The sequence below is a fragment of the Oncorhynchus gorbuscha genome, linkage group LG01 (genome assembly GCF_021184085.1).
Source record: "Oncorhynchus gorbuscha isolate QuinsamMale2020 ecotype Even-year linkage group LG01, OgorEven_v1.0, whole genome shotgun sequence".
Classification (NCBI taxonomy): Eukaryota; Metazoa; Chordata; class Actinopteri; order Salmoniformes; family Salmonidae; genus Oncorhynchus; species Oncorhynchus gorbuscha.
Window position 1 is genome coordinate 81,793,629 of NC_060173.1, and position 19,221 is coordinate 81,812,849.

At 41.5% G+C, this 19,221-nt stretch overlaps 1 protein-coding gene and 1 long non-coding RNA gene across 2 annotated transcripts in view; both read right to left on the reverse strand.

Annotated features, from left to right (window-relative positions):
* Nucleotides 1-586: 586 nt before the first annotated feature.
* LOC124043583 (rho GTPase-activating protein 6-like) overlaps nt 587-19,221 on the reverse strand; it is a 61,156-nt gene continuing 42,521 nt past the window's right edge. The window contains exons 4-11 of the mRNA XM_046362318.1: nt 18,668-18,936; nt 14,003-14,198; nt 13,753-13,808; nt 13,478-13,628; nt 12,432-12,580; nt 11,158-11,337; nt 7,803-7,900; nt 587-2,234 (exon numbers count right to left, since the gene is read on the reverse strand). Of these exons, the coding sequence (XP_046218274.1) occupies nt 2,060-2,234; nt 7,803-7,900; nt 11,158-11,337; nt 12,432-12,580; nt 13,478-13,628; nt 13,753-13,808; nt 14,003-14,198; nt 18,668-18,936 (1,274 nt within the window). The 3' untranslated portion in view covers nt 587-2,059. The remainder of the gene's footprint in view (nt 2,235-7,802; nt 7,901-11,157; nt 11,338-12,431; nt 12,581-13,477; nt 13,629-13,752; nt 13,809-14,002; nt 14,199-18,667; nt 18,937-19,221) is intronic.
* Nucleotides 3,495-7,122, reverse strand: LOC124043589. The gene is made up of 3 exons (XR_006840351.1): nt 6,789-7,122; nt 6,457-6,596; nt 3,495-3,781 (listed from the first exon to the last, which is right to left on the reverse strand). It is a non-coding gene; the product is annotated as an uncharacterized LOC124043589 (long non-coding RNA).

Genomic DNA, 19,221 nt, shown 5'->3' on the forward strand with positions numbered 1-19,221 from the left:
GCCATCTCAGAGACAATACTGTGGTTGTTACTAAGGCATAATGTTTGGTCAGGACAAACAAGCAATATTTCCCAGCAAATATTCAAACAACAAACGGAAAAAAAACTCAGTGAAAGTCGTGACCATATTTATATCTTAGTACAGTGCCTTCATTCCCCCTCAAAAGCTATAATACAATTATAGGGGAGAAAAAAACAAACTAGCTTGGTACATTTCATGACAGTGGCATTCGACCACAAACTGAGTGATGCTTTTCTCTTTTTCTATACTCCGTATTGTGGAATTACATTCATAATGTTCTGTATCTTCCAGTTTCATTTTTCCCTTCATATAATCTAAACAGTTACATAGATGACAGTTACAGTTTTATTTGGATGCGTGAACGAATCAATGACTATTACAATCCCTTACAGAAGGCCACAAACATTAAAATTAGTTATAAAAAGCGTAAAATGAGTTATAAAAAGCGTGTGACCAAAACAGTTAAGTTCAATATCCCTATCAAAAAACACACTCCATTTTCATTTGTTTGGCAATAGCTCCACCAAGATACAAATAACACAGACACTTGCAGCATCAAACATAATTGGATTTCATGTTTCACTAAGAAAGTTGTATTTTATTTTGGTTATAGCATATCTGCATTATATCTCACAGGGTGATATTACAATATAAATATAAGCATTACATGTAGGCTATTAGTACCAATATGTTTAGGATACATTCAGATTCATTCTCACACCATTGTTCTGAGTTGAAATAAAAAATTAAAAAACATAAAGGAAAGAAAATGAAGTATTCAGTTACTATGGGTAAACAATATTCAGATAGTCACATGTCAGTGATGCTAATTTGCGTCTCTGTTGGGGTACTGTCTTAGTGGCAAAGTGTTGGAGTCAGACTTCTGAAATATGAAAACTGTAAGACACACATCAAGAGCAAAATGACAACATTCACTCACAGACAATTGGCACAACTCAAGTTTAACCTACAATTTAGAGAAGGACGAAGTAGTTAGAGCGAGTGCGTATAAACATCACATCTACTCTCTGGTAGAGTGCATTGTCTGCTGATAGGAGCTGCCCTATCTGCCACCCTTTCTTCCAGAGGACCAGAGGAGGGGGTCGTAGGGGCCACAGTCTGGGGCCCAGGGCTGCTGCTGCAGGGGGGGTTCACACACCCAGCTTGGTGCGTGGAAAGTTAGAGGGAAGGTGTGGAGAAGTTCCTCTGAGCAGTCCAGAGTAAGGGGGATGCCTTCTATTCACCCTGCCGCCAGGCCTGCCTCTGAGGGAGGGACTGGCAGGCTGTCCCATTCCACCCATTAGCGCAATGTCCTCTGGGCTGCAGCCTCCTGGTTGGCCCGGTGGTCAGTGAAGTAATAACAGGTCTGTATCCTCCAATTTCTGCCCTCTCTTCGTCAGAGGGCTACTGCTGCAGCAAGTCACTGGGGATGTGGCCTGCACTCAGGCATACCAATTGAGGTGTAAGTTCATCTGACACGCTGTTTGCTGTTGTTACCTTGGTGACCGTCGAGTCCCTCCAATGAGCCACAAGAGCTGCATTCTGAAACGTCGCCATGGGAAACTGGGGGAAACCATTTACACATAATCAAAGTCTTATCTCCACCTAGTGAACATGTAATTTATTCTAGGTTTCAGAGTTTCAAAGAACAAAGAATGAGACATGCTATTCAAAGACAATGAACGTACCAGTGATATGATGATCCATAAACCTTTTCCTTAGAGAGGAATGCCAGACACCCCAGAAATGTTAATCAGGTGTCTAATAGAAAAATCTGAAATATTCTTCATATTAAGCAGCAATATACAATACAGTGTATTAGTGCTATTTTCAGAGATGAAATGGCCAACAACTTGATCATTGGGCAGCTCCGCACCTCTCTGATTCAGAGGGGTTGGGTTAAATGTCGGAAGACACATTTCAGCTGAATGCATTCAGTTGTACAACTGACTAGGTATATTCCCCTTTGCTGTGGCTGTGGCTGGTGAGTGGTACTGTAGCTGTCGCTGGGACAACCTTTGACGTGGCCCACCAGTGTCTACTGCTCAGGGACCTTGAAGAGCTTGTCAGAGAGGGGGCTGCTGTCCCCCTGGTCTTGGGAGAGCAAGAGCTCCGACAGCACTGGAGAGTTCATTTCATAGGGGGACACATCCGCACTGGAGGCCTTGTTGGAGTCACTGGAGCAGCGCCTCATCAGCAGCAGGCCTGGACCACTATTGGAAAGAGGAGACATTATGAAGAAGAATCTGCGCCCTAGTTACAAAGTATGCCATAATGTACAGATAAGGGAGGGGGGGGGATTTGTAGTTCCACATAAAGCAATTATAATTGATTAGCAAATAATGTATTAATCATTACTCACACATTTGTACATGTTAACCTCTTTAGTCAGACATGTATAAACAACTTTCAAAGTATTTAATAATTATTTATAAGATCATTCATAACATGTTTGAAAAAGGCCTTTATAAACCAAATATTTTTGCCCACGGTCTCATCTAAAGTGGGCTATTTATACTTTAAAAATACTTCATAAATCTTTGGAGTGACCAGTGTAATTTCTCCCAAAAGGAGCACATGCCATTGATAGACATTCCAGCAGTACCTGATGCTCCTTAAGGTCTCAACATGGCACCTAGAACATACAGTATCAATGGTTAAACAATAAGCACACAATACAGAGGATGTTTAAAACCATTTTATTCCAAAACAGTTACACTGTTGTAATAGTTTGATGTATAACTTCACATACACTCTATGCTGAATAAAAACTTCTTTTTTTTGTATGAAATGCTAACATAAGCTTTCTCTGCAGTGACTTTTCTACCAAAATCAAAGTGTGGATTCCATTCACTCCTTAGAGCAGTATAATCTCAGTTAACCCAAAACTAAAATCTTAATTTGGTATCATCTGGTCAGCTGCATGATTAGGTTCTGGGTCCATACGTGTTAGAAATTGGGAGCTCCGAATTGCAAAGTCTCCAGCCTTGCAAAAGGAACAATACACACAAATCCAAAAAAATGAAAATGAAGAAATATCAGAACAAGCAATGTCAGAATCAGGAATATAAATACACACTATCGTTCAAAAGTTTGGGGTCACTTAGAAATGTCCTTGTTTTTGAAAGAAAAGCACATTTTTGATACATTAAAATAACATCAAATTATAGTGTACACATTGTTAATGTTGTAAATGACTATTGTAGCTGGAAACGGCTGATTTTTAAAAGGAATATCTACATAGGCGTACAGAGGCCCATTATCAGCAATCATCACTCCTGTGTTCCAATGGCATATTGTGTTAGCTAATCCAAGTTTAGCATTTTGAAAGGCTAATTGATCATTAGAAAACCCAGCATCCCGGAGTTGCCTTTTCACTGTTGACGTTGAGTACCCGCAAAACACAAGTCTCAACGTCAACAGTGAAAAGGCAACTCCGGGATGCTGGGTTTTCTAATGATCAATTAGCCTTTCAAAATGGTAAATTTGGATTAGCTAACACAACGTGCCATTGGAACACAGGAGTGATGGTTGATGATAATGGGGGGGACATCCTCCAGTGCGGATGTGTCCCCAACTAGACTGCGAGGGTGAGGGTGTGATTGTCCCTCAACCTTGTCTTCAGCCTCAGCAGCATGATGTCCAGTCTCTCCAGCCACTGTTTGCCATTGATACCATGGGGACAGCCTCCATAGAATGCCTGGTGCACAGGTGACATGTCTACAGTGTCTGAGAATCGACTCGACAGTCCACCAGTGTCCTACAGACAGAAAGAGAGAGATTATTATAAAACAAATTACATTTGATTTGTCACATGTCTCATAAACAGCTGTAGACTAACTGCTAAATGCTTACTTATGGGTCCTTTTCCAACAATGCAGAGTCAAAGATAAAGGTCCTGAGCTTGGTGATGAGCTTGGAGGGGACTATGGTGTTGAATGTTGAGCTGTAGTCAATGAACAGCATTCTTACATAGGTATTCCTTTTGTCCAGGTAGGTGAGGGCAGTGTGGAGTGCAAGAGATTGTGTCATGTGTGGATCTGTTGAGGCGGTATGCATATTGGAGTGGGTCCAATTGGACAATTGACCTGTGTTTCTAATGATTTTGGGGCAAAAGTCACCCATTACTGGTTCCCGAAAACCCTGGTACGTTTGTATGGTCACTGTGGGGATGACATTGTCGACGCACTTATTAATGAAGCTGGTGACTAATGTGGTAAACTCCTTAATGTCATCTGACGAATCCCAGAACATATTCCAGTCTGTGCTAGCAAAACAGTCCTATAGTTTAGCATCTGCTTCATGGGACCACTTCCGTACTGAGTGCGTCACTGGTAATTCCTGTTTGAGTTTTTGCTAGTAAGCAGGATGAGTACAGTCTTTGTGTCAGCATCGGTTTGTGATGGTAAATAGACAGCTGCAAAAATTATAGATAAAAACTTGACCGGTAAATAGTATGTTCTGCATCTTATCATCCAGTAGTAGAACACAGGTGAGCAAAAACTAGAGATTTCCTTAATATTAGAGATCGGTTTTGACGATGAATAGAAGCACCAGCAAGATTTATATCTACAGTTGAAGTTGGAAGTTTACATACACCTTAGCCAACTACATTTAAGTTCAGTTTTTCACAATTCCTGACATTTAATCTTAGTAAAAATTCCCTGTCTTAGGTCAGTTAGGATAACCACTATTTTAAGAACGTGAAATGTCAGAATAATAGTAGAGAGAATTATACTTCAGCTTTATTTTTTTTTCATCACATTCCCTGTGGGTCAGAAGTTTACATACACTAAATTAGTATTTGATAGCATTGCCATTAAATTGTTTCACTACAGTCAAACATTTCGGGTAGCCTTCCACAAGATTCCAACAATAATTTGGGTGAATTTTGGCCCATTCCTCCTAATAAGAGCTGGTGTAACTGAGTCAGGTTTGTAGGCCTCGTTGCTCGCATGCGCTTTTTCAGTTCTGACCACAAATTTTCTATAGGATTGAGGTCAGGGCTTTGTGATGGCCACTCCAATACCTTGACATTGTTGTCCTTAAGCCATTTTGCCACAACTTTGGAAGTATGCTTGGGGTCATCAGACCAGAGGACATTTATCCAAAAATATGATCTTTGTCCCCATGTGCAGTCTGGCTTTTTTATGGCGGTTTTGGAACCTTTGGCTTCTTCCTTGCTGAGCGGCCTTTCAGGTTATGTCGATATAGGACTCATTTTACTGTGGATAGAGATACTTTTGTACCCGTTTCCTCCAGCATCTTCACAAGGTCCTTTGCTGTTATTCTGGGATTGATTTTCACTTTTCGCACCAAAGTACATTCATCTCTAGGAGACAGAACGCGTCTCCTTCCTGAGCGGTATGACAGCTGAGTGGTCCCATGGTGTTTATATTTGCGTACTATTGTTTGTACAGATAAACGTGGTACCTTCAGGCATTTGGAAATTGCTCCCAAGGATGAACCAGACTTGTGAAGGTCTACAATTGTTTTCTGAGGTCTTGGCTGATTTCTTTTGATTTCCCCATGATGTCAAGAAAAGAGGCACCGAGTTCAAAGGTAGGCCTTGAAATACATCCACAGGTACATCCACAAGAAATTTGTGGAGTTTTAATGACTCCAACCTAAGTGTATGTAAACTTCCGACTTCAACTGTATGTCCGCATTCAATCACGACTCTGAGAAACAATGAATATTATAGTTTTTAGGTCCCGTTAATTCTTTTGAGTCCAGGGGATTAGGGCCTGGTCCCGAGTAAGCAGAATGTCCAGAGCTTGTTAAAGTAGACATTTTCGTCCAAATCAATGTTAGTGATCGCAGTTCTGATGTCCTGAAGATGTTTTCGGTCATAGGAAATTATGGCACTACGTAAATCATCAAAAGTTACCAGCTAGACCAGAATGAATACCAATCATAGATATTAGCTAACAGTCATCATAAGGCTTAGGCTTCAGGCTTAGGTTCCATTAATTCTTGCTTACTATTTTTAGGAATCATATCACATATAAAACAGACACCTAATGAGATAACTGATTACATAGCTAGCTATCTAGCTAATAATTATATGGGTATCATACATTTTACTAGTAAAATAACAATCCTGCAGCAGCCCTCTCTTAGTTGTGGTTGACACAAATTGAACCAGACACTAGGTTGTTCACTTGAGCTCTTAGCTAATACCAATGACAAATGGTCTTTAAGCATTATATTTTGTACAGTTACTGTGTCAAAGCAAATTTAAATAAAAAAGACAAAGGCAAGAGGTGAGCTAAATCATGTAGGCTAGCTACGTCGTCTCGTTTTTGTCTGACTGACTATTCGGCTTGTATCAGAAGTTCATTTCACAGACTAATTTCATCAATCGGAAAAATTACTTGAAAATGGACAGATTATAATTACCCACATAAAAACGAATTGTATACAGTTTCTTACCTTACTATTGTTATCCTGATCTCAATGTCAAAGTTGTGAGAAAACGTTTAGGTCCAGTAGAGGCGAAGCACCTCCCGGTGGCAGCATTCATTGCCTTTCAGTCCCGCAGTCCCGCACAAAAACTCACAATTTTCTCAATTCTGACAATGACACACTGGCGTCAGTCATTAATTGGGGCAATTCAAGAGCTCTACACATACTTCTAATAAACTTTTAAAAAATATAAAAATCCCCAAAATAGAGATGTTTCTATGTTAAATGCACATGTTTAGTATTAGTGGATGAAATACATTTCTTTGCTTAGCTTTACTTCCTGAAGTGTTTCCATTCACCTGTAAGGGTTGCCCTGTTGCCTGGAGCAAGTGAACTGAGCAGTAGGCCAAGTTGAGCCTGCTCTAAAGTTGCTCCAAGTGTTCGTTTTTTTTTACTGGAAACAACAAAGCTGTAAGGAATTCCAATGCCTAAAACGGATCTTTCTGGTTCATTCCCATTGTTCAAGTGTAATACGGATAATTTATGGCAGTTATGGAGTTGGGCAAGTTGAGCATGCTCTGTGGCTGTCCCATTAGGCAGGGTATTTTTAAACTGAAATCAAACAAACTGAAAACAATTTGAGACAGGGTGTCTCAAAACAAGTTAATATTTTTACCTGCTACACTGGAAGTGTAACTTTTGGTCTGGGCGAGCTGAGCGCGAGCCACTTTATCCTTTTACTCCAGACTGAGATACTCTATATGTAACAGTATAGTTTTAAACCGTCCCCTCGCCCATACCCGGGCGTGAACCAGGGACCTTCTGCACACAATGACAACAGTCACCCTCGAAGCATCGTTACCCATCGCTCCACAAAAGCAACCAGTAATCCGGTCCCATTGCAGAGCAAGGGGAACTACTACTTCAAGGTCTCAGAGCAAGTGCAGACGTAACCAAGGTCTCAGAGCAAGTGACGTAACCGATTGAAACGCGATTTAGCGCACACCGCTAACTAAGCTAGCCGTTTCACATCCGTGACATATATAGGGGTAACTTTACAGGCCACGCTAGCTTTACCCTCACGTGGGTGCTAACAAGCTAGTAGGCATGCTAGGTAGTGCTACATATCAACAGCCAATATAAACCAATCCAGTAGGGATTGGAAGCTACAGTATGTTGAGCTTCGATTAGTTCCTCGCACCACAATATAGCAGAAGATTTGCATTAAGTTAAGCTTTGCCCAACTTCAGTGCGGCCCTGTTCAGCGCACGTACGTACGCATGCACACACACACACGAACCGCACTGCACTGCACTGCGTTCAGAAGGCCATAGTGCAAGGCCATCGAAGCACACAGAAGGCCACACACTCACGAGTGCTGAGAAGCCTTCCTCCGCAGTAGGTAATCCACCACATCAGGATCCGTCTCCAGCAGACTCATTAGAACCTCATTCTGCAGGTCAGGAGGCACCTGGGAGGGCCAGAAATACAACATCTTTAACTGGACATCTGAATTGAACTGAGTTGGTACATCTATCTCATTCTGTGTTAGCTTAAACTGGATATGTACAGTAACTCCCTCAAGAAACAATCAGCTGCTCAGATGTAGGCCAACTTTTGAGCCAGATATTGACACAATAATGTACAGTGCATTCGGAAAGTACTCAGACCTTGACTTTTTCCACAATTGTTACGTTACAGCCTTATTCTAAAATTTATTTAAAAAAGAATAATCTTTATCAGTCTACAGACAATACCCCATAATGACAAAGTGAAAACAGGTCTGTAGAAATGTTTGCATATGTATAAAGAATTTTAAAAAACAGAAATACCTCATTTACATAAGTATTCAGACCCTTTGCTATGAGACTCGAAACTGAGCTCAGATGCATCATGTTTCCATTGATCATCCTTAAGATGTTTCTACAACTTGATTGTAGAAAATTTCAATTGGTTGGACATGATTTGGAAAGGCACACACCTGGTCCCACAGTTGACAGTGCATGTCAGAGCAAAACCAAGTCATCAGGTCGAAGGAATTGCCCGTCGAGCTCAGAGACAGGATTGTGTCGAGACGCAGATCTAGGGAAAAGTACCAAAACATTTCTGCATCATTGCAGGTCCCCCAAAACACAGTGGCCTCCATCATTCTTAAATGGAAGAAGTTTGGAAGCACCAAGACTCTTCCTAGAGCTGGCCACCCAGCCAAACTGAGCAGAAATGGGGGAGAACTGCCTTGGTCATGGAGGTGACCAAGAACCCGATGGTCACTCTGACAGAGCTCTAGAGTTCCTTTGTGGAGATGGGAGAAACTTCCAGAAGGACAACCATCTCTGCAGCACTCCACCAATCAGGCCGTTATGGTAGACTGGCCAGACGGAAGCCACTCCTCAGTAAAAGGCACATGAAATCCCACTTTGAGTTGGCCAAAAGGCATTTAAAGACTCCTAGACTACGAGAAACATGATTCTCTGGTCTGATGAAACCAAGATTGAACACTTTGGCCTGAATGCCAAGCGTCACGTCAATAGGAAACCTGGCACCATCCCTACGGTGAAGCATGGTGGTGGCAGCATGCTTGATGAAAATCTGCTCCCGGGCGCTCAGGACCTCAAACTGGGGTGAAGGTGCACCTTTCAACAGGACAACATCTTTAAGAATACAGGCAAGACAATGCAGGAGTGGCTTCGGGACAAGTCTCTGAATGTCTTCGAGTGGCCGAATCAGTGGCCGGACTTGAACCAGATCAAACATATCTGGAGAGACTTGAAAATGGCTACGCAGCGACGCTCCCCATCCAACCTGACAGAGCTTGAGAGGATCTGCAGAGAACATTGGGAGAAACTCCCCAAATACAGGTGTGCCAAGCTTGTAGCAAAAAAAAAAGCTTTCAATTCAAGATTTTAATTATAGCCAACTTGTTTGAACATTTACAAAATAATTGTGTTCGTTAAGAACTAAAGGCTGTAATCGCTGCCAAAGGTGCTTCAACAAAGTACTGAGTAAAGGGTCTGAATACTTAAGTAAATGTGATATTTCAGTTTTGTATTTTGTATTAATTAGAAAACATTTCTAAAAACCTGTTTTTGTTTTGTCATCATGGGGTATTGTGTGTAGATTGACGAGGGGGAAAAAAACTATTTCATCCATTTTAGAATATGACTGTAACGTAACAAAATGTGGATAAGTCAAGGGGTCTGAAATCTTTCCGAATTCACTGTAAATATGTACTCTGAAACACTAAATTACAAGAACTGACGCAAGGATGTGTCAAGAGATTGATAATATCGCTCAAGATTTACAGCAGTTCATGTACAGTTTGAAACTACAGTACTATATGTTAACGCATGCTCATATTAGATTATTGCTTAGATTAAACAATGGCCAACAGAATGTTGTGTACAGGCTAACATGTTTTTGTGTTGGAAGGTCCTACAGACTAAGGTTAAGAAAAATAGAGCTAGGTTAAACTTGTCATCCACAGTTGCTACATCCATACTCACTGGTTCTGGACGAATATAACTTATAAATGCCTCATGAGCTAAATTCAACTGTTGTACCCTATCAGAAACTAAAGTATAAACTTATTTTACTCCAATGTTTTTAAACCTTGTAAATGTAAACAAATACTATTTATTGCCTCAAAATATACAAAAACTATCATTTGTATATCTTGGATGGTCAATCCTTGCTCTGTTTATGAATTTAAGAGTGTTTACATTTCTCCAGGTCCATCCCTCAGATTTTTGCGGATTGCCTCTTTAAGAAAAAAAAAGCTTGGTCCGAAAGGAGACTGTAATAATATTCCTTAAGAGTCTACACCTGTGCGCGTCTATCTAAGTAACATAATAAAAAAATCCCCATCAAAATCTGTCAGTTTAAACAAGAGATATCAGTTTTTTGCATGGGATGCGTCTCAATCCACCTATGTCAGCCTTCTGCATCTGCGGTGGAAGCTGGCTGAGCTACAACAGTGTTCGTCAGACCATGAGACAGCCCTGAAATTGGTCTTCTCACGAAAGTGTCTATAGCTTCCGAACGGTTTGGCCTACAAAACTAATATGACCACTCTGTGGAATGATGAGACTCTCACGAACATGATGGTGTTTTTGCTCTATGACCCCCACAAGTGTCATGGGACCCGTCTGAAGGTAACCTATACAAATGAATGGTAGTATGGAGGTCGTTTTGAGAAACAAACAAAAACATTTCCTGAGCTTTCTTATATCTTCTAGATAGGACAGACACGTCAAAACTTTATGATTTATTTTTTGACTGTCTTTTTTTGCCCTTTATGTATGTGTTATTCAATGCGTTTCTATAGGTAGGAAAGGCTAAATTCAATGTTGTTTTAATTTAAAAAATAATCCATGTTCCAAAAAGTGTTTGGTTATCCTTTTCTTAGACATTACAAGGACACGCACAGGAGTGAAAAACAACGGCACGAGTTCATTAAGCCTCTCTGTACTGGGTCTTGGTTTAACGAGACTTAAGCCTTCTCGAAAATGTATAAATGTCATGTTTACATTTCATTAGATGGAGCCACTCTATTAAGCTTGAGAATTCCTCTAAACACAACTCTTCCTGGAATGGGGAGCAGTGACTAGAGAGTGAAATTCTTTGTCAGCTGTGCCACTTTTTTACCCTGTCGTCTATCTACTTTGATAAAAGCTTATCTATCCGTCCATTGGAGCCATGTTCTAGCGTTTTCCATATGAGATAGCTTACCATGAAGAGGGTCTCGTATGTGTTGATCATCCTGTGTACCACGCCTATGATGGCTGTACTCTCCTCGGCACGGGCAAAACTCTGCACAGCAAACTCCTTGTCCAAGCTCTTTTGCTTGTGTAGAAGGTTCGGCCCAAAGACGGTGGCCAGGTTGAGCGATGTCATCTTGTTCCCTGTGATCTAAGGTGGACAATGCTGGATTTGACACTAAAACGATGAGCACGCACACACACACACACACACACACACACACACACACACACACACACACACACACACACACACACACACACACACACACACACACACACACACACACACACACACACACACACACACACACACACACACACACACACACACACACACACACACACACACACACACACACACACACCTTTCTGGGAAGCTCTCCTAACTGCGCTGGCATACCTGAGCTCCTTCTGCTCGGTAGGATTAAAGCTGTTATGCATCGTCACGAAATACCCAGTGATAACAGGATGAAGAAGTTTGAATTTATTTCATTCTGGCGGTCTGACCAGCAGCCCCTCAGCCTCAAAACTCACAGGCCTTGGTGCGTGATTGCAAGGAATTTTCCTCTGACCGTTTGCGATTACAGGAAACATTTCAGGATTATACCGAAAGCTACAATGACGGATGTTAAATTTGAAAGATTATTCAAGGTGACGATGAATAAAAACTTCAGATGACTTTATAAGTCTTTCTTTAAGTTGAATGAAGAATAACCACAGTCTTATAAGTGATTGTTGTGGTAGCAAAGGAACACAATTCATGCACACGGCTGACTTGAAGACTTCTCCTGTCTCACCCAAATGTGTAGACATATTCACAAACTGAGAGGAGTGTGGGAATGAATTTGCACTTAACCTGCCCTGTCAACATGAATAAAGCCTGATCTGTCAATCAGAATCAGAATGTCAATGGATCCTCAACATGTACTCCACTCTGCTCTAGTTTCGGTTTGGCAGAAGTTCTACTAATGCATGTTATTAACCATGTATTCCGTGCTGGAATGTAAAATGCTGCCAGTATTTCAAAAGATGACTATGACCTTGTCATGGATGTCAAATACCCAACATTGAGTGTACTACTACAACATTCATGAAATTTGATTCCAGACGAAGGGAGAAAAGGACAGTAAACTTCAGCCATTTTATTAGACTACTGATATCCCAACCAGCGTTCCTGTCCTGGCCTGCCCTGTCTTGCCCTGTTCTGTCCCCCTGTCCTGCTCTGTCCTATCCTGCCCTTACCTCCAGTCCGTCCCTGTCCTGGCTGTCCTGGGCATGGGCGGCCACCGTGGCCAGGAACTCCAGGAGGCGTTGAAGGGTGTCACTGTTGCAGGGTGGGAGCAGGCACATCAGCAGCTGCATGGTGATCTCCTGGTCTGAATGGTCCAGTACTGCAGAGGAGGACACGATAAACCTCATCACAACTCACTCTCATTTCTTACAGCTACAGAACAAGTTGACCTCGCTTAACGATAGAGATTGTGTAGGAATTAGCTGTGTGAATTATGAGCGAATTGTGAGCCGTCTTATTAACAGGCTTAAGCAGTGTAGGAGTGACTCAACATCCTTTACACATGGAGTTGATGAATGCTATGTGAAGTGTTGTGCTGAGAGTGTGGCAAAGCATTTGAGTTATACACTGTAGCGGATGTAGTGTACATGAATGTGAGATGTGGGGCCAGCGTGGGCTGTTCAAGTTTTAATGTCATGTGCTCAAGTACAGTGAAATGCCTTTCTTGCTAGCTCCAAACCCAACAATGCAGTAATCAATATCAATGTAACACTAAAAATAACATAAGGTAGAACAAAAACACACAATAAATAAAATAAAAAATAGGATGAACACGAGAAAGTCAGAAGCTATATACATGGTCAGTTCCAATACCACATTTAAAATATGCAGGGACACTGGAGTGATAGAGGGAGATAGATATATATATATAGGGGTAAGGTGATTAGGCATCAGGATATGATAAATAGAGTAGCAGCAGTGTAAATAATGATTGTATGTGATTGTGTGTGCGTGCGTGTAGTCAGTATAAATGTGTGTGCATGTTATGTGCGTGTTAGAGTGTCAGTGTGCTTGAGTGTGTAGGTTCCTGTGAGTGTGCATAGAGACCATGCAAAAATATAAATAAAATACAAGGTTCACACGTGGTGTTGATGAAGGCTATTTGATGTGTGGCGGTGAGATTGTGTGTTATTGCGGTATGAGGTTTGAAGTATGGGCTTAGCAACATGTGAGTATGTGATGTGTGGCCAGGCAAGGGAGTGTGTGGGTTCCTCACACATGGTGTTGATGAAGGCGGTGTAGAGCTCCCTGGTCAGTAGGGGATCAGGCATGTCCCTCAGGAACTCCTTGAGCAGCGCAGCCACATCATGGACACAGTGCTCCTCATCCAGTTGGACCTCCACACCCTGGTCATATTCCTCTCTCAGCTGAAGACAACAACACGACACAACATCCACCACAGTTTAACACTAGAAACATACTACGAAAATCATAGTGTGTTTAATGCGCACTCATCTACTTGTCAACCAGCATTTTCCAATGAAACCTTACCTGCCGTACCCTCTTCTTTGAGCTCCCTACACGGAAAATGCCAACAGTTTGTAGACCTAAATTAAATGGCGAAATAGAGGACAAGTTTGCTGTAACAACAGGGAAAGGGTGTAGATTAATCCAGTCACGATTAAATCCTCTGCAAATTATATCGCCTTCAGTGAATGATTTACATGAAAGTCTGAGTTGCCTGGCTTCTCAACTCTGAATTGGGGCACAATATGCTTAAGAACGACTGCAGTATATGTACCATGTTTCTCCAGGTACAGGCAGCAGCTCTCCACTACCCTGGGCACCTGTCGAAAGATATGGTTGAGGCTGAGATTCTTGTCCCTCTGCTTCTTCTTGTTGCTGGGTGTCTCGGCTGGTAGGGACAGCTGCAGGACCTCCAGCAGACGAGACTGGTTGTCATCCAGGTCAGTGATGTAATCCACAGACACTCCTCCCTTGCCAGATACACACAGACACAGGGTTGAGTGAGTCAGGGGTTGGAACCGGTTCAGGGAACAGAGACAAAAAACAGAAAATAACTAACATTTTCGAGGAACAGAACCAGAACAGAGAACGAAAGGGATCTATACTGTTCCAGAACTGAACCATTATTTTTATAGCATAGGAAGCGGTTAATAACGTTCTTTAACGTTCTGGGCATTGTTTTCCAGTCCAACAAAAAAGCTACAAAGTGCCTATGTAAAGCCCTCACTGTCACTCAGAAACTTATTCTAGTGTCTGGCTGCCTGCCAGCTGAAAATCTTTGCCAGTCAATTTTGGTGTTCCTCAAGGTTCCGTTTTAGGACCACTATTGTTTTCACTATATATTTTACCTCTTGAGGATGTCATTCGAAAACATAATGTTAACTTTCACTGCTATGCGGATGACACACAACTGTACATTTCAATGAAACATGGTGAAGCCCCAAAATTGCCCTCGTTGGAAGCCTGTGTTTCAGACATAAGGAAGTGGATGGCTGCAAACTTTATACTTTTAAACTTGTACAAAACAGAGATGCCGGTTTTAGGTCCCAAGAAACAAAGAGATCTTCTGTTGAATCTGAGAATTAATCTTGATGGTTGTACAGTCGTCTCAAATAAAACTGTGAAGGACCTCGGCGTTACTCTGGACCCTGATCTCTGTTTTGATGAGCATATCAAGATTGTTTCAAGGACAGCTTTTTTCCATCTGCGTAACACTGCAAAGATCAGACATTTTCTGTCTAAAAATTATACATAAATATTAATCCATGCTTTTGTTACTTCTACGTTAGACTACTGCAATGCTCTACTTTCCGGCTACCCGGATAAAGCACTAAATAAACTTCAGTTAGGGCTAAATATGGCTGCTAGAATCCTGACTAGAACCAAAACATTTGATCATATTACTCCAGTGCTAGCCTCCCTACACTGGCTTCCTGTTAAGGAAAGGGCTGATTTCAAGGTTTTACTGCTAACCTACAAAGCATCACATGGGCTTGCTCCAACTATCTCCTACCTTTCTTACCTACACGTACGCTACGGTCACAATAAGCAGGCCTCTTAATTGTCCTTAGAATTTCTAAGCAAACAGCTGGAGGCAGGGCTTTCTCCTATAGAGCTCCATTTCTATGGAATGGTCTGCCTACCCATGTGAGAGACGCAGACTCGGTCTCAATCTTTAAGTCTTTATTGAAGACTCATCTCTTCAGTAAGTCCTATGATTGAGTGTAGTCTGACCCAGGAGTGTGAAGTTGAACGGAAAGGCACTGGTGCAAGGAACCGCCCTTGCTGTCTCTGCCTAGCTGGGTCCCCTCTCTCCACTGGGATTCTCTGCCTCTAATAGTATTACAGGGGCCGAGTCACTGGCTTACTGGTGCTTTTCCATGCCGTCCCTAGGAGGGGTGCGTCACTTGAGTGGGTTGAGTCACTGACGTGGTCTTTCTGTCTGGGTTGGTGCCCCCCTTGGGTTGTGCCATGGCGGAGATCTTTGTGGGCTATACTCAGCCTTGTCTCAAGATGGTAAGTTGATGGTTGAAGATATCCAACTAGTGGTGTGGGGGCTGTGCTTTGCTTTATATCCTGCCTGTTTGACCCTGTCCGGGGGTATCATCTTTGAGATATCGGCTGATGTAAGAAGGGCTACATAAATTGATTTGATTTGATTTGCCACTTGCCAGCATCTGTCATTTTGTCTTTGATTGACATGTTTCAGCTATATTTCAAGTTGACATTTTAAATGCTTCAGCTATATTTCAGGTTGACATTTTAAATGCTTCAGCTATATTTCAGGATGACATTTTAAATGCTTCAGCTATATTTCAGGTTGACATTTTAAATGCTTCAGCTATATTTCAGGATGACATTTAGAACTTTTTAATCAATGTCAATCAAAGACAAAATGGCAGATGCTGTGTGTAGGCTACCTGCCCCTCCCCATCCCTCTGAAGCATGCATAGTCTTCTGAAGTTACAGGCCTGATTCAGAAATTAGGGCGAGATTTTCTATTAGAGAACTATTCTGAACATTTTCAAAGCTAGTTAAGGATATTATAGTTATCACGGTTCACATTGGATTTATTAACTACCAAAAGATAAGATGTGATTTTATTTTAATTTTGGTGCTGCTCTGCACACACAAGCTTGTTAGTTAGCTAGCTTGTCAGCTAGCTTTGGTCTAGCTCTTGAAAACTCGGCATTCGGAGGTATTATGTGTAATGTAATGGAATTGAGAGTCATGATCAAGGGCTAGCTTTGGTCCAACGTTAGTTAACCCATCTCTCTGAAGTTCAACAACATTCAAAGTTACTTCAGAAAAGCTGCTCCTTTGTAGGTATAATTCTGTGGGTCTAAAATATTTTAACCGGTCCAGAACTTTATTTTGCTGGTCGGAACAGTGGAATGGAAAAAACATTTTTGGGGGTTCTGTTCATAACAAAACGATTGGAAAATAATTTTGATTACAACCCTTGGTGTGAGAACAGTACCAACATATGGAGAGGTGATGGATAGCATACGGCGGCTAGCATAGCTTCAAGTGCATGGCATAGAACGATGGATTATATACAGTGGAAAGCATAGTGAAGTGAATTGGGAGGATGGCCAACAGTATTTCTACCTTTGGCCCTCAAGTTGTAAGCCTCATAAATTCCAATTAAATTATTGAATTGAAGTAGTAAACTGGATACAGAATTGCTTTTCAAATTTTATTAAAGTAAATAGAATTGAATTAAAATGCCTCTATTCTGTGTTAGGTGTATTAGAATTGAATTCAAATGCCTCTATTCTGTATTAGGTGTATTATATACAAATATACACTCAGTGTGCAAAACATTAGGACTACCTGCTCTTTCCATGACATGACAGACATGACAGACTGACCAGGTATATATATAAAAAAATATATGCCATTTAGCAGACGCTTTTATCCAAAGCAACTTACAGTCATGTGTGCATACATTCTACGTATGGGTGGTCCCGGGGATCGAACCCACTACCCTGGCGTTACAAGCGCCATGCTCTACCAACTGAGCTACAGAAGGACCAGGTGAATCCAGGTTAAAGCTATGATCCCTTATTCATGTCACTTGTTAAATCCACTTCAAATCAGTGTAGATGAAGGGGGGGAGACAGGATAAAGAAGGATGTTTAAGCCTTGAGACAATTGAGACATGGATTGTGTATGTGTGCCATTCAGAGGGTGAATGCAAGTCAAAATATTTATGTTCCTTTGAACAGGGAATGGTAGTAGGTGCCAGGTGCACCGGTTTGAGTGAGTAAAAAACTATAACGCTGCTGGGTTTTTCACTCTCAACAATTTCCCTTGTGTATAAAGAATGGTCCACCACCCAAATACATCCAGCCAACTTGACACAACTGTGGAAAGCATTGGAGTCAACATGGGCCAGCATCCCTGTGGAACGCAATTAATTGAGGTTGTTCTGAGGGCAAAAGGGGGTTCAACTAAATATTAGGAAGGTGTTCCTAATGTTTCGTAAATAAAAACATCAAATATTTTGTTAAATACATGCATAAAAAATATTGTTGATTTTTGTTTTTACATGAAATAAAAAGTTATTATTTTATAAGTTGTGGTTATTATATTTCATTAATCACATACATTTAGTTCACTATGGGGAAAACACCAAAATTCCCAGAATGTATTAGTTTAAATCTGAAGTTGACCCTGAGGCCTTCAAAAAGAAGCTAAACAAATTAAATGGTTGGTGGAAATATAATACGCCATTCTAAGCACTAAGATTAAAAGAGTATATGAACATTGTTTTCAGAGAAAAATGATACATTCTTTGGTATCTGGGAGTATGACCTGTCAAGTTCAAGGAAACTCCCATGTTCTATGACTGAGTGGAATTTCTTTGAATTGCGCTGCATTAAATTGTACTTCCTGTCAATCAAACAAAAATTCAGATTCTACATCATGTCGGGTGTGGGCGAATCAATTCGATTTTAATCTCATGGGTTGAATGAGACTGAATTCCAAAATTCTGAATTGAGCCCAACCCTGCTAGCCAGCTATCTAAACTTGTACTAATCCTGGTCAAATTACTAACCAGGGACGCAGGGACCCTGACCTCCAGGGGTTTACATAAATGTTGTTTGTCACTCTCATAGATCTTAATATCGCATAAGTCATGGAAAATGTGTAGAATTTCAGGAAATTAGCTGTAAAACTGCACATTTTATTCTCAGCCCTATGGCAAAATGAGTAGAATTGCAGAAAATGTGCTTTGAAACTGCAACATTTTCTCTATGCCCCATGTAGAATTGCAGAAAATATACTTTACAAATATACACATTTTTCTGTCCGCCATCAACAGTGGGCATCTAAAATGTTTTGCCAGAGAGGTAGGTGGGCCCCTCAACCAGAATACATTCAGGCTCCTGATGTGGGTTTGTGAGAACAGCCCACACATGTAAAAACCTACCCTCCTGCATGTGCGTGGTGGTGCCTCGGGCGTGTTGGGCAAAGGGGACTCATTGGGCGTTTCGGAGTTGGAACTGAGGGAGGAGTTGCTGCTGGACAGCTCCTTGTCCTTAGTGCTCCTCCAGGAGGTGAGGCGCAAGAGGGAGCACACCAGGTCACTGGCATCCCGGTGCTCCTCTCGCTGGGTCTGGAGCTCCTGACGCTGCTTCTGGGCACGGTCGTTAGAGATCACTTGCGACAGCGTTATACCGAATGCCTGGGGCATAGACTCTGTGGTGGGTGGGAGGGACAGAAAAAGGAAAGTTATCATCATTAGCTTCAATTCAATCATAAATCCATACACTTGCTTCAAAGTATTTCATTTGATTTAACCCTTACTTTACCAGGTAAGTTGACTGAGAACACATTGTCATTTACAGCAACGACCTGGGGAATAGTTACAGGGGAGAAGAGGGGGGATAAATGAGCCATTTGGAAGGGGAAATCAAAGCAACATCTACCTTATGGGAGTATGAAGTAAAAATCTACTGTAACTGTACTTGCCAAAAAGCCTGC